The following is a 16,620-nucleotide window of genomic DNA, read 5'->3' on the forward strand; positions in this document are numbered from 1 at the left end:
TACAGTTTCAAAATGACATCATATTCTTAAAATATGCTTATGTCTGTTTTGTTTAATGATTCTAAAGTAGATTTAATGAAGTAACTAGGTTACGAATTTGAAGGCTAAAGATGTCCAAAAAAAAAAAGTCATGACAATTTTTTCTTTCAGTCTCTGGACAACTTGGGGACGGAAGAGGAGAGGCGCTCTAAACGACACTCCACCTCGGAGCTGGGGAACATCAAGTGCGACATGCGACGACAAGGGTGGCTGCACTACAAACAGATCCTCACGGAGAAGGGCAAGGTGGGCGGAGCCACCAACGCAGAGAAGCCTTAATGAAGCCACTGGCACCGAATAAAGCCTGACTCCTTCTCTCTCCTCCACAGAAGGTGGGCAGCGGCATGCGGCCATGGAAGCTCTTCTTCTCGGTGCTGCGTTCCCATTCGCTCTACCTGTACAAGAACAAGCGGGAAGCGGTGCTCAGCGGCGTCAACGTGGGGGGCGGCGCTGAGGACGAGCAACCCATCAGCATCCGGGGATGCCTGGTGGACATCGCCTACAGCGAGACCAAGCGCAAGCACGCCCTGCGGCTCACCACGCAGGACTACTGCGAGTACCTGCTGCAGGCGGAGAACCGTGAGGACATGCTGGACTGGATCAAGGTCATCCGGGAGAACAGCAAGACCGACAGTGAGGTCAGGGGTCATGCCTGAAATGTGTTTAAAGTAGCTGAATGCTAATTTATACAGCTTGTCAGCCATGTCAAACAATTGTTACTTACCTCTCCTTTAAAGAAGAATTTTTTTATTTTTTTTTGCAGGAGTTTGGACATTCCAGGCAGGCGCTCATCAACAAGAAGCTAAACGACTATAGGAAACAGAGGTGGGTCACCTGACCTGTTTGCTTTTTTTTTACACACACACCTGTTGACCTGACGTTTCCTCGTCCTGCGCCGCAGCCCTACAGGAAGTAAGCCAGATGCTTCACCCAGGATGGCCCGCATGAAGCCTCCCTTCCTGCTCGCCAAGACGGAGAACGCTGTGGGGATGCCGCGCTCGCCCAAACCAGACGGCAAAGGTCGGTATTGTAAATCTGCATACAGTGTAACCTTACTTGGTTCTTTAAAATGGTTTGTAAATTGCAAAGTTTGTATAGTGAAGCAAATTTCTCCATAAGAAACAATGTAAATATTAAAAATGAGTTACTGCCCTGACAAAAGTCCATATTTTAGTGAAGGTTTGTACAGTTAAACAGAATATGAAGTGCTATACAGTACTGTATAGCAAACAAACATAACAACGAGGTTATAAATCAACTATCTCTTTAATAAAAAGCCAAAACAACAACGACAAATCAAATCAAATCAAATCAACTTTATTTATAAAGCACATTTAAAATTTACCACAGGGGTAGCCAAAGTGCTGTACAATGGGCAGGTTAAAAGATAATACGAGAACCGAGCAAACACAACACAAACAGAACACGATAAAAAATAAATAAATAAAACATTAAAACAGGTTCACAGCAGATGTATTATGGGGCGCCATTGCAGGATGGATATCAATCAGTGTTAAAAGCCATGGAATAAAAGTATGTTTTTAAGAGAGATTTAAAAACAGGAAGAGAGGAGGCTTGTCTAACACTCAGAGATAGGTCGTTCCAGAGCTTGGGAGCAGCAGCGGCGAAAGCTCTGTCACCTCTAAGCTTCAGCCTTGTGTCAGGGACCGTCAGTAGCAGCTGATCGGCTGATCTTAGGGATCGGGTGGGGCAGTAAGGCTGAAGGAGGTCGGAGAGATATGTTGGCGCGAGGTTGTTTAGACATTTAAAAACAAATAAAAGGAGTTTAAAGTTGATTCGGCAACGCACAGGGAGCCAGTGAAGGGACGCTAATATAGGGGTGATGTGCTCACGTCTGCGGGTCTGTGTTAGCAGGCGAGCAGCAGAGTTCTGCACGAGCTGCAGGCGGGCGAGGGAGGCCTGGTTAATGCCTACATACAGGGCATTGCAGTAGTCTAAACGATTCGAGATAAAGGCGTGGATTAATTTCTCGAGATCATGTCCTGATAGAAGCGGTTTCACTTTAGCTATTTGGCGTAATTGATAAAAGCTTTTTTGAACGACGCTGCTGATTTGTTTTTCGAATTTAAAATCTGAGTCGAACTTTACCCCCAGGTTTGTGACACAGTCGCTGAGATACAGGGTCAGAGTGCCGAGGTCAACGTTGGGGGAGGGAGAGCGACTTGGACCGAACAACATAACTTCTGCTGTATGCGCTGTTCTGCCAACATGGGCACAGACAGAAGTCCCTTTGGTACTCTCACAAACGTTTAGAAATCACAAAAATCCTTAACCTTAACAACCATATTGCTACAATAATAAACATTTGAAAATAATTAAAATCTTCTTACAGTACATTTAACATTGGCAAAGTTTCTCTTGTGAGCTGCTTCTCATGAGAGAAGAGCAAGGAGCAGACAGTGGGGGAGAAGGGAGGGGCTGTGTGAGTGTGCTCTCGGAAGAGGTGTCGCTGAACGAGAGGTAGTCTTCTCCACCGCTGTGAAGTAAGACCACTTTGGTATCTTTTTCCAGAAAGGTCTGTTCTCATCACAATTAAAAACTTGCTTTGGTACGGAGCTGGCTTCCTCGATCTCTTTAATACAAGCAAGCACAAAATGGCTGCCAGAGTGACACAGAATTAATGAATGAATCAAGTGTTCGTAATCAGAGATGTGGTTCGCACGCAGAGGCATATGTGGCCCAAAGTAAAAGTTTGTAAACCAAAAATTTCGCAAATATAGGGGTTCGTAAATCGAGGTTCCACTGTATGTGGTGCTACTGGACTCACGTAGTGAACTTTCTGACATAAGGCATTGAAACTCAATTGACAAAAAGACGCTACGTTATAAACATGTATCCAATATTGGTATTGTATAGGCTTAGAATGTCATAATGGTCCATTGCTAACGATGCTAAAGCTAATAGATCTAGATCAGGGGTGTCAAACTAATTTTAGCTCAGGAGCTGCATGGAGGAAAATCTGTGCACACACGGGCCGTAAAAATCATGGCATTAAAACTAAAAAATAAAGACAACTTCAGATTGTTTTCTTTGTCTTACGTTGGCCAAAAATAGAACAAATACATTGTGAAAATATTACAATAAAAATATAGAAAAAAATACAGGCAGCGGTAAAGTTTAGATCCATTAAGGAAAGAAGAAAGTGAATGAATGTTTATAACTGAATAGACTTATATATGCATAAAAAATTGTTTTTCTTTTGTATTATTTTTTTTAATGAATTAAGTAACGTTTATGACAACCTTTTTCCAAAACACAATATAGAATGTGAGGTATAACAGGATAATGCATACATTTATAATTTGTTTTCAAAACGGTTACAAAAAAGTGGGACCCCAAAAATTTACTGTGGGACCCCATTTTGAAAATTCCTAGCGCCAACACTGATGGAGTAATGTGGCCTGCGAGCCGGTTCTAATACTAATCAAATATCATCCTGGGGGCCATAGATAATTCATTCACGGGCCGGACCTGGCCCGCAAGCGTTGACTTTGACACATAGGATCTAGATCAGTGGTTTTTAACCTTGTTGGAGGTACCGAACCCCACCAGTTTCATATGCGCATTCACCGAACCCTTCTTTAGTGAAAAATAAAATGTTGGGGTTTTTTTTCAAATTCAAGACAGTTATATGTTTTTGGTAGCACTTTAGTATGGGGAACATATTCTAAGTAACAAAGACTTAATTTAGAGTTATTTGGTAAGGGTTAGGGCCAGGGTTAGGGTTATATTAAGGCCATGCCGAATAAGGTATTAATAAGTACTTAATAATGACTAGTTAAGAGCCAATATGTTACTAATTTGCATGTTAATAAGCAACTAATTAATGGTGAATATGTTCCCCATACTAAAGTGTAACCATGTTTTTTTACTGGTGCACAAAATTAACCGTGCATGAACATCACCCTGTTCAAACAACAAAACCAACACAGTGCATAAACTCACAACAAATTACACACCTGCAAATGAGTGTGACTTCTGCTGTTGCCGTATCCGTAATACGCCGATAGGGAGAAGTTTTTATTTACACGATGAGTCGGGTGTGTTTTGATCTCCGCCGAACCCCTGGGCCCGACTCACCTAACCCCTAGGGTTCGATCGAACCCAGGTTAAGAACCACTGATCTAGATAATGGGCCTCACGATAAAAAAATGTTTTTTAATTCATTAAGAATAGACGTTAAATAGAGTTAGGGAGCCCATACACTCCGCTTCTTCCAATTTCTTTTTAAAATGTTTATAAATAATTATGTAATTCCTATGGTTGTGTATATCACTCCTCCATCTTTTTCAAATGTAAAGTAATCAAGTAATTATTTGTAGTTGCAGGTGTGTGTGCGTGCGTGTGTGTAAATATGTAGAGAATTTAAAGTTAAGTTAAAATAAACAGCAAATGTTTGAATTTTAACTTCATAAAGATGTTTGACGGCGTGGATGCATGAAAACAAATCAAATGTGTGCTTTTAAAAGTAACTAGAAAGCCATTGGTGCTCATTTTTAAGTAGATCAATGTGTCCCTAGACGAGAGCAGCCCCCCCAAGTCTCCGTGGGGAATTAACATCATGAAGAAGACCAAGAAGGCCGGCCCTAAAGCGTTTGGAGTGAGGCTGGAGGAGTGCCAGCCGGGAGTCAACAACAAGGTTAGCCTCCCGAATGTGATGCCGCTTATTTTGTGATCTGGTAAATAACGGCGCCCCCGACATGCGCTTTTCTCCCAGTTCATCCCGTTGATTGTGGAGATCTGCTGCGGCCTGGTGGAGGAGATGGGTCTGGAGTACACCGGCATCTACCGTGTGCCGGGCAACAACGCCATAGTGATAATGCTACAAGAGCAACTCAACAAGGGCGTCGACATCAATCCGGCAGAGGAGGTGAGGAAGGAACACAACACTTTTTATTGTTTAGGGCATCAATAAACACAGCTTCCCTGTGGTAAATATGATACTTTCAGGAAATATTGTAATGTTTTGGTGAGCATTTTTATGACGAAATGTAATTTTCTTGGTTTTAATTAGAGATAAATGCTTTAAAATGTAATATCGGAAATTATCGGTATCGGTTTCAAAATGATCAGTATCGGTTTCAAAAAGTACAATTTATGACTTCTTAAAACGCCGCTGTGTACACAGACGTAGGGAGAAGTACAGAGCGCCAATAAACCTTAAAGGCACTGCCTTCGCGTGCCGGCCCAGTCACATAATACCTTCGGCTTTTCACACACACAAGTGAATGCAAGTCATACTTGGTCAATAGCCATACAGGTCACACTGAGGGTAGCCGTATAAACAACTTTACCACTGTTACAAATATGCGCCACACTGTGAACCCACACCAACCAAGAATGACAAACACGTTTCGGGAGAACATCCGCACCGTAACACAACATAAACACAACAGAACAAATACCCAGAACCCCTTACAGCACTAACTCTTCCGGGACGCTACAATATACACCCCCCGCTACCCCCCAACCCCGCCCACCTCAACCTCCTCATGCTCTCTGAGGGAGAGCATGTCCCAAATTCCAAGCTGCTGTTTTGAGGCATGTTAAAAAAAATAATGCACTTTGTGACTTCAATAATAAATACGGCAGTGCCATGTTGGCATTTTTTTCCATAACTTGAGTTGATTTATTTTGGAAAACCTTGTTACAATGTTTAATGCATCCAGCGGGGCATCACAACAAAATTAGGCATAATAATGTGTTAATTCCACGACTGTATACATCGGTATCGGTTGATATCGGAATCGGTAATTAAGAGTGGGACAATATCGGAATATCGGCAAAAAATCCATTATCGGACATCTCTAGTTTTAATATTATGTTTGTAATGATAACTAACATCTGTGGTTTCATTGGCAAAATACTGCATTTTTGTGCCAAGATGTGTTTTGTTCAGGGAGGAATGTAGGCCATAATGTTGAGTTTTTATTTTATGAATGTTGACATTTTGTGATAAATATTGGGTGTCCGTTGCAAAATGTGTATTTTTATTGGCCACATGTAGCATTTGCTGCTAGGTTTTCACAGCAAAATCTTGTGTTTTATAACAATATTCAAGACAGTATGTTTTGCTTTTGAATGAGTTAAGTATTATAGTGTTTTTGTGCCAACATGTGTGACACTAATAACATTTTTCTGGGTTGTATTAATAATTAAAGCTGTGAGCAACTAGCGCCCCCATCCCCTGCCACCCACTCTACTCTGCAAATAAGGAAACTTTATTTGTCATTTCCTGTTGCCACTGGGTGACACTGACTACTAATTTGAGAAGTGACCTATACAAATCTTCAAGGTGTCGTCTTCATTATACACACCAATTATGATCAATATCTGTCCTTGTATGGCAGAATTACCGTATTTTTCGGAGTATATGTCGCTCCGGAGTATGAGTCGCACCGGCCGAAAATGCATAATAAAGAAGGAAAAAAACATATATAAGTCACACTGGAGTATAAGTCCCATTTTGGGGGGAAATTTATTTGATAAAACCCAACACCAAGAATAGACATTTGAAGGGCAATTTAAAATAAATAAAGAATAGTGAACAGCAGGCTGAATAAGTGTACGTTATATGACGCATAAATAACCAACTGAGAACGTGCCTGGTATGTTAACGTAATATATTATGGTAAGAGTCATTCAAATAACTATAACATATAGAACATGCTATACTTTTACCAAACAATCTGTCACTCCTAATCGCTAAATCCCATGAAATCTTATACGTCTAGTCTCTTACGTGAATGAGCTAAATAATATTATTTGATATTTTACAGTAATGTGTTAATAATTTCACACATAAGTCGCTCCTGAGTATAAGTCGCACCCCCGGCCAAACTATGAAAAAAACTGCGACTTATAGTCCGAAAAATACGGTAATGATTTATTTCATAACAATGTTGTATTTATCACAGAAATACAATACAATAATTTTGAACTCAGCCATGCTCTTAAAAGTTGTATCTCCGACCCCAACAGAAGTGGCAGGACCTCAACGTTGTCAGCAGTTTACTTAAATCCTTTTTTCGGAAACTTCCAGAGCCACTCTTCACCAACGGTGAGTCCAAATTTGTTAGGACAAGCTTCCTGCTTCATCGACAGTACTTCCTGTCATGGGCATCTGCTCAAAGAGGACTTCCTGTCTTGTCGTTGCAGACAAGTACAACGATTTCATCGATGCCAACAGACTGGAAGATGCGTCAGACAGATTGAAGACAATGAAGAAGCTGGTACCTAATTCATTTTTATTTTTTTTAATGTACTGTTTGACTTTTTTTGGCTTTATCGTTAATGGCAATTACTGTCTTTGACATGTTATTTTTTTAGATCCGAGATCTTCCAGATTATTATTACCACACTCTGAAGTTCTTAGTGTGTCACCTGAAGACAGTGGCGGACCATTCTGATAAAAACAAGGTAAGTGAAGGATTTTTTTAAATAGCAAAACATATTTTATTCTGGCCAAATAGGCAGTTTGATAGCACAATCTGGTGTTTTATGACCAAATATGGAAGTCTCTTGAAGGGTCACTGTTTTTTCATGGTAAAATGACACATTTTGTGAAGCCATGTTGCCTTTCTTGGCAGACAAAGGCAATTGTTTTGTCCAAAACTATGGTAGTCATGACAAAATCTAGTGTTTTTGTAGGAAAATACATAATTTTATTTCAAAACCATAACATTTATGTAGCAAAATCTCGGGTTTCCACGCCAAAATACTGCATTTCATGGGCAAAGTATTGCATTATCTTGAAAGAATATTGCATTTTCTTGTTCTTGTACATTGTTTTTATAGTAAAATCTGGTGTTTTCATGGTAAAATGTGGAATTTTGTGACACAGTGTTACATTTCTTGGCAGACCAGAGCATTGTTTTGTCAAAACCTATGGTGGTCATGACAAAATCTTGTGTTTTTATAGGAAAATATATAATTTCCTTGCAAAATTAATATATTTTTGTAGCAAAATGTTATGTTTCCATGCTAAAAAAATCTATGGAGATTATGACAAAAGGTGGTGTCTTTTATTTTCTTCAAGTTTTTGATGCAAAATAATGCATTTCTTGAGTAAAGAATTGCTTGCTCTCCCCGTGTTCTCCGGCTTCCTCCCACCTCCAAAGACATGCACCTGGGGATAGGTTGATTGGCAACACTAAATTGGCCCTAGTGTGAATGTGAGTGTGAATGTTGTCTGTCTATCTGTGTTGGCCCTGCGATGAGATGGCGACTTGTCCAGGGTGTATCCCGCCTTCCGCCCGAATGCAGCTGAGATAGGCTCCAGCAACCCACGCGACCCCGAAAGGGACAATCGGTAGAAAATGGATGGATGGATGGATGTTCTTGGTCAGATACATTGTTTAAATGTTAAAATCAGTTGTTTTTTAATGGTAAACTGCCACATTTTGTGGGACAATGTCTCATTTTCTTGGCAGACCAGAGCATCGTCTTGTCAAAACCTGTAGCGATCATAACACAATCTATTGTTTATGTGAGAAAATATACACTTTTTCTATGCTAAAATACTATATATTTTGGGAGACAAAATTTATGGTGGTTATGATGAAATGAGGTGTCTTTCATTTTCTAGCAAAACGATCAAGTTTTTGTAGCAAAATGTAGATTTTATGACAAAATACTCAGATACGGTGTTTCATGTTAAAATCTGGTGTTTTTAATGCTGCATTTTCTGACACATTGTTGCATTTTCTTGACAGACAAGTGCATTGTCTTGTCGAAACCTATAGTGTACAGCTCTGGTAATGGGTACATTCGCACCCAACTGCACAAATGTACTTCAAAATGTAACAATCAAAATAAATATGACTTTTTTTTTGTTTACTAGGGCATGCATATATAATATGCATTAGTTTGACCATTTAAAATCAACGATAATAAAAAGGAGATGCTTGGAAATAGCATAAAAATACCTCAAAAACTTGGAAAAACACGATTCATAGCGTTACTTTTTGGTGTAACCATCATGAGCGTTCTGTTCAGGTATATTTCTTTTATATTTTGATAAATCATCATATTTATGTATTACTAAATTTAAATAGGTATTGATCAATCTTTAAGCTGTGTGTATTTGATTTCAGTTTGCTTTTGACATCTTATTTAGAATTGTAGTTGAAACTTTTACAACCTTGTGTTGCGCTCATGATGGCGTAACCAAACTAGATTTCATTTAATGATCTTATTTTGAATATTTATTCCCTTTTTTACATTTAGTATATTTAAATATTCATTTATAAACATTGAATACATTTCAAATATCAATAAAATGCAATTGCCTTCATCTTATAGGGTAATGTTTAGTTACACCAAGTCATGAGCGTAACACTAAGCTTCATCACTTTGACTTGTAATATCTCTAATTCTGGTGGTGTTTTATGCTTTTTTCTTTTTGGAACATGTACTATACATATAATACAATAAAGTCCCATATAAAATTATGTTTCTAGCAATACTTTAATTTTGCCTTTGATAGTAACACTCCAATGTCCATTAGTGGAGCTATAGTGGAACTATAGTGACTATGACACAATATAGTGTTCTTGTAGTAAATGTACTATTTTTTGCAAAACCATTACATTTTTGTAGAAATATATTGTGTTTGTACGCCAAAATACTGAATCTGTTGAGCAAAATATTGCATTGTCTTGGATGAGTATTGCATTTTCTTGGTCAGATATAGTGTTTTCATGACAATATCAGGTGTTTTATGGCAAAATGGTGCATTTTATGACACAATGTTGCATTTTCTTGGCAAACCAGATCATTCTCTTGACAAAACCTATAATGATCATTACAAAATCAAGGGTTTTTGTTGGAAAATATATAAATTTCTTGCAAAATCATACATGTAGATTTTATGGCAAGATCTAGTGCAGGGGTCGGCAACCCAAAATGTTGAAAGAGCCATATTGGACCAAAAATACAAAAACAAATCTGTCTGGAGCCGCAACAAATTAGAAGCCATATTACATACAGATAGTGTGTCATGAGATATAAATTGAATTAAGAGGACTTAAAGGAAGCTAAATGAGCTCAAATATAGCTACAAATGAGGCATAATGATGCAATATGTACATATAGCTAGCCTAAATAGCATGTTAGCATCGATTAGCTTGCAGTCATGCAGTGACCAAATATGTCTGATTAGCACTCCACACAAGTCAATAACATCAACAAAACTCACCTTTGTGCATTCACGCACAACGTTAAAGGATTGGTGGACAACATGAGACAGAAAAAGAAGTGGCATAAAACACGTCCTAGAAAGGCGGAGAAAGTTACACATGTAAACAAACTAATGTGAGTTAAAGGACCGCCAAAATTAGTAGGACAAAACGGTGCTCGCCAAATACTCGAATCAGTGAAGCATATTTAATATAAACAGTGTGATTTATAACAATTAGGGAGGTTTGTGTCATGTTTGTCCTCCTACAGAAACCATACTAAAACAAAAAATGTTTTTTTTCCCCCATCATCTTTTTCCATTTTTCATACATTTTTGAAAAAGCTCCAGAGAGCCACTAGGGCGGCGCTAAAGAGCCGCATGCGGCTCTAGAGCCGCGGGTTGCCGACCCCTGATCTAGTGTAATGTTTATATATACTGTACAGTGCGTGCTCGGTGTGTTAACTTGATACAGATGTTTTTTGAAAATACAGTACATCCTGTCTATTAGCTGTTTGGCATTGGGATATTTAAAGATTTATCCTCTAAATAATTTAATGTTTTAAATTATTTAGCCTATTTGTAAAATCTAATAAAGCACAGCATGTTTGTTACGAAAAGGGCTAACAAAAGTGTTACCACTAGGTGGCAGATATTTTTATACCGCATGTTGAAGACGGGTGGATGTTTGTTTATTAGCAAAGTTACCAATAAAAATAATGACCAACATATAAAAGACTACGGTTGATATGAAATATAACAATACAATGTTGGTCTGAGCTTTTAATGTAGCCAATGGCTGAGCGCTTCCTTTTTAACTGTACTTCCTGCTGATGTTATTATTTATAATGCCTTGTGGGGAATATTATAATGTTTTTGAAGGAGCAAAAACAAGCCTTTGTGGGCTTTTTATGGGCGTCTATATATTTTTTCCATTCGTTATGGGTTTGCTACTAAATGTGTTGTATCAACGTGACTGACGTACTGCGTGGTGGTACATGTAGATGGAGCCACGTAACCTGGCTCTGGTGTTTGGACCGACTCTGGTGCGGACGTCCGAGGACAACATGAAGGACATGGTGACACACATGCCCGACCGCTACAAGATAGTGGAGACCCTCGTCCAACATGTGAGCATCACACAAACGGACACACGCAAATGCGGTATTATGACAATGTAAATGTTGTTGTTTTTTTTGCAGTACATCTGGTTTTTCAGCGACGAGCCCGATAAGGATGAAAAGGTACACACGAGACAAACAATTTAAAGTCAATGTTATTTATTGATTTATTAGGGCACTCTTTACTGCTAAATCAAAATCCGCCTCATTCATGTGTTCATTGTCGACCAACTGCTTATATGAATCATTAATACTGAATTGTTATTAATAATAATGGGCAAACATCAAAGGGTTGTCCTCACGTGTCTTTCCGCGCAGACGCCGGTGGACACGGAGGACGTGCAGCCCGCCCCCAACATCGACCACCTGTTGCCCAACATCGGGCGGACAGCTCTGCTCGGGGACGCCTCAGGTGAGCACGCTGCCTCCTGCTGACCACTGCCTGTCACCGTCACGAGTAGCGGCCGCACTTCCTCTAGCTTTAGCCACATGCTGACGTCATGCGTCTTGTTTTTCCCGGTAGAAGGAGGGAATTCGATTGCAGAACAGAAACAATTAGAAATGTGTGTCAGTATGACCTGAAGCACAGTAATGAACATTAAAATAAAACCTTTCTTATAGTGTCATCAGACGTCAGCATTATCGTCCCTGTGTTGACATTTGGAGCCTGAAATAATGACCTCCATGACAAATTAGACGTCCATGTGACGAAATCATTCCCATGGTTCATAATGGCATTGGACTTCAGACATGGCATCTGTAAAGCTGACCTGTTCCATGGTGTCACTATGTAAAAAAGAAAGGAAAACATTGACATTAAAACAAAAGAAAATGGAAGTTTCTCCTGGTTTACAGTCAGAATTTCCTCCTTTACAATATCTGATATGACATTTTTGTAGAATTGTTTTGTTTTTTTGTGTCCCGACACGTTTCCTATCCTCTGCGCTCTCGTTCTCTTCTTTCCCTCCTCTCCACGTCGCTCATCCTTAACTTCTTCTCTGTGCGTTCTCTGCATTTCTCTTAGCTGAGCCTGTGGAGCAGACACTGCGGTAGGACGCCAACACGCCTGCCTATGACTGTGTGTGTGTGTTTGTGTTTGATTGTGTTTAGTGTCGCCGTCCCACTAATGAATTAACACAGGAAGCCTTTTGAAGCTGCTGTGTGTGACATTGGAGTGTACAATATAACCTCCCGACTAGTGTCCTGTATGCACTCCACACTCCTGTATGTACACCACTCATACACAAAGTGCAGAGCTCTGAACTGGTAAAGGCTATTTGGGGTTTTCTCATATGATAAAACATAAATAGACAGATTATTTCTTGTTTTATTTTTCATAAAATACACTTATTTTGTGCTTATATTATAGGGATTTAACGGTAATGTAGATACTGCGGTGTTGCTGTTTCGAAATCCTCACATTAATGCCGTGACGTTTGTAGGTTCCAAACAAAAACTTGATGACTGTAGTGTTTTTTCTGGCACTTTTGCGTTGGACGGTCTGAAAACAAACTACATCATCAATCAATCAATCAAAGTTGACTTATATAGCCCTTAATCACAAATGTCTCAAAGGGCTGCACAAGCCACAATGACATCCTCGGCTTTGTTCTCACATCAGGGTAAGAAAAAACTCAACCCAATGGAAACAATGGGAAACCTTGGAAGGGACTGCAGAACCTCTCCATGCAGGAGGGCAAAGCAGAAAAGAGAGACAGCAGATCAACAGGTCTAAAAAAGGGGTCTATTTAAAAGCTAGAGTATACAAGTTAGTTTTTAGATGGGACTTAAATGCTTCTACTGAGGTGCTGGTAGCATCTCTAACTGTTACCGGTATGGCATTCCAGAGTACTGCAGCCCGGATAGAAAACGCTCTAAAGCCTGCAGACTTTTTTTGGGCTCCGGGAATCACTAATAAGCCGTAGTTCTTTGAACGCAGATTTCTAGCCGGGACATGTGGTACAATACAATCAGCATCATCTCCCAAAATCCTCTGCGAAGCGCAGGACCGGCAAGGTGGGGCCGTGGGACGCCGTGAAGGGGAGAAAAAGAGGAAACATGAGGGAGATCTGTGTTCGTAGTAGATAAGATGAATTGGGTTTTTTGTACATTTCATCAAAATCCACCCATAGCTGGACGGATTGGCCAAAACATAATCTTTGGTGGCGGTAATCGAGCGTTACTAAGTCGACACAGAGCTGGTCACCGGGGAGAGCGCCCGAGGAGAGCGCCCGGTGAGGGGCGCGGTTACTGCACACCGGGGGGAATACGGGTAATATGAGAAGCTACTTGATAAACCATCACCCGAAAAGATATTTGAAGCCAGCGTAGCTAAACATCAATTTGTGATCTATTTACATTAGTAAAAGTAAAATTGTCAGGGAACTTCTCTGACAACCAGCCTTTTCCAAAATGACATGCTTCTCAGAAAGTAAAAGTTAAAAGACAATAAAGTGTACATTGTTGTGTTACACTTGATGTTTACATCGTCACTTTAAAGATATTCAGGCCATGTCCACACAAACACAGATAGTTTCAAAAACGCATATCCAGGGTTAAAACGATCTCCATACCCTCAAGTGTAGTTTCAAGCCTGTCACAGTCTACACACAAAAGTATACACACTGCTGTCATGCACATTTGGTCCAATCAGAAGCCTGGAAAAGCATCCACAGCTGACTTGGTGGCATTACACCTCTGTTGGTATAATGTTTATTTTGATGTACCAGACATACAATGACATGCACCTTATCTTTAAGACCATGCTGCACTTACACAGAGCCCTGGGAACCTTATGAATCTCTGTTTAGTGTTGGGAGCACGCATACGCGCCTGTGCTGCTGAAACCCAACACTCGTGGAATTAGAACATGATTAATCCGCAAAATGGGGATATATTACATGTGCAGTAAAGTGTATATTATTTCTAAAAATCAGCGCACACTAACAGGGAGTCAAGGAAACCTCTTGAATGTTTAAGTGCCTAAAGCACACTGACATTCATGTGCCGCTGTAAAACTCTCGTGAAATTATAACGCATTTAGTCATCTATATAGTGACGCATAACATGTGCAATGAAGTATATATTGTATTAAATCAGTACACACTAACATTGAGGAAGCTACATCATGGTTTTTTTAGTCACTCGGGCGCATTATACACACGCTTCATCTACACAAATGGAAGCAACACACGTAAATTAACTTCATGATCTGTCGTTAAATAAGGATTAAAAACATGAGATAATGTTGCATCGTGCTTGTCAAAGTTCTTCCATTGTTTTTGTCAATGTAAAGTGAAAATAGCATTATGTTTACGCTCAAACATACAGTAAGTCCTCTAGTAGTGTGTTTAAAGGGAGCAAGGTGTGTTGTTGAGCTTTGGAAATGACAGCGCACAACTGTGACGCCATCAGAGGAGTAAAAGTCTCCGTTTGAGTCGTGTACACGCATACGCGAAGCGGAGGGTTTTGGAACTCTTCACCTTGGCCAGCATTTGCAAAAGTCTGCGTTTTTAGGGGAAAAGTATGCGTTTGCGTGTGGACAAAAGGCCTAAACGCACCGATAAGTATGCATTTATTAAGTGGCCATGTTAAGGTGGACATGGCCTCAATTGTTAGTTTTTTAAAATATATATTCCAGCACTATATACATATATACACTACCGTTCAAAAGATTGGGGTCACATTGAAATGTCCTTATTTTTTAAGGAAAAATACTGTACTTTTCAATGAAGATAACTTTAAACTAGTCTTAACTTTAAAGAAATACACTCTATACATTGCTAATGTGGTAAATGACTATTCTAGCTTCAAATGTCTGGTTTTTGGTGCAATATCTACATAGGTGTATAGAGGCCCATTTCCAGCAACTATCACTCCAGTGTTCTAATGGTACAATGTGTTTGCTCATTGGCTCAGAAGGCTAATTGATGATTAGAAAACCCTTGTGCAATCATGTTCACACATCTGAAAACAGTTTAGCTCGTTACAGAAGCTACAAAACGGACCTTCCTTTGAGCAGATTGAGTTTCTGGAGCACCACATTTGTGGGGTCAATTAAACGCTCAAAATGGCCAAAAAAGGGAACTTTCATCTGAAACTCGACAGTCTATTCTTGTTCTTAGAAATGAAGGCTATTCCACAAAATTGTTTGGGTGACCCCAAACTTTTGAACGGTAGTGTACCGTAATTTCCGGACTATAAGCCGCTACTTTTTCCCCTCGTTCTGGTCCCTGCGGCTTATACAAGGGTGCGGCTTATTTACGGCCTGTTCTTCTCCGACACCGACAAAGAGGATTTCGGTGGTTTTAGTACGCAGGAGGAAGACGATGACACAATGATTAAAGACTGACTTTTCAAATACCGGTAGGCTGGTTATTTTGATAACGTACAGGCGAGCACTTTGTATTACTTTGCACCGTTGTATTATTTGTACTCTGCACGAATGCTGTTCGCCATGTCAAAGATGTGAAAGTTTGATTGAATGATTGAAAGATTTATTGTTAATAAATGGGACGCTTTGCGTTCCCAAACAGTCATCTCTGTCCCGACAATCCCCTCCGTGGTAGCAGGAACCCCTATATACTACGCTAATTACACATCAAAACCCTGCGGCTTATAGTCGGGTGCGGCTTATATATGGAGCAATCTGTATTTTCCCCTAAATTTAGCTGGTGCGGCTTATAGTCAGGTGCGGCTTATAGTCCGGAAATTACGGTATATATATACAGTTTATATATATATATATATATATATATATATATATATATATATATATATATATATATATATATATATATATATATATATATATATATATATATATATATATATATATATATATATATATATATATATATACATATATATGTATATGTATGTATATGTATGTATATATATATGTATATATATATATATATATGTATATATATATATATATATATATATATATAATCGAGTATACGTTCTCACACAGTCGCTTTTAGCTGCGAGCATTACACTACAGGCTTTTCTCACTCTTTCTTGTCTCTCCTTCTCACAGAGACATAAAACAAGCGCACCTTCTTACAAACGTCACTTACGTATATGCCCTCACGGAGCAGAGAGGTAGCGGCATGGGTAACGTTAGCTGTGGTGCGAGTGGTAATACGAGAGAAAGATGGTGCGAATCTGGTAACAAATGAAGGAAGAATTAATTCCCAAGAAAAACAGCAGGGGGTCCATCGTCTGGCGGTGGTTTGGCTTCAAGCGGGAAGATGTCGA

General features: G+C 39.4%; 1 protein-coding gene across 7 annotated transcripts in view; it reads left to right on the forward strand.

Annotated features, from left to right (window-relative positions):
• The window catches only part of arhgap23a (Rho GTPase activating protein 23a), a 139,513-nt gene that overhangs the window by 115,638 nt on the left and 7,255 nt on the right, over window positions 1–16,620 (forward strand). For all 7 annotated transcript variants that reach the window (XM_062050132.1, XM_062050130.1, XM_062050125.1 and 4 more), the window contains 12 exons: window positions 151–285; window positions 369–677; window positions 803–864; window positions 941–1,059; window positions 4,581–4,699; window positions 4,778–4,930; window positions 7,042–7,120; window positions 7,219–7,292; window positions 7,390–7,479; window positions 11,242–11,367; window positions 11,440–11,481; window positions 11,677–11,770. In XM_062050132.1, coding sequence (XP_061906116.1) covers window positions 151–285; window positions 369–677; window positions 803–864; window positions 941–1,059; window positions 4,581–4,699; window positions 4,778–4,930; window positions 7,042–7,120; window positions 7,219–7,292; window positions 7,390–7,479; window positions 11,242–11,367; window positions 11,440–11,481; window positions 11,677–11,770 — 1,402 coding nt within the window. The remainder of the gene's footprint in view (window positions 1–150; window positions 286–368; window positions 678–802; window positions 865–940; window positions 1,060–4,580; window positions 4,700–4,777; window positions 4,931–7,041; window positions 7,121–7,218; window positions 7,293–7,389; window positions 7,480–11,241; window positions 11,368–11,439; window positions 11,482–11,676; window positions 11,771–16,620) is intronic.

The sequence above is a fragment of the Entelurus aequoreus genome, linkage group LG06 (assembly GCF_033978785.1).
Source record: "Entelurus aequoreus isolate RoL-2023_Sb linkage group LG06, RoL_Eaeq_v1.1, whole genome shotgun sequence".
NCBI classification, from domain to species: Eukaryota; Metazoa; Chordata; class Actinopteri; order Syngnathiformes; family Syngnathidae; genus Entelurus; species Entelurus aequoreus.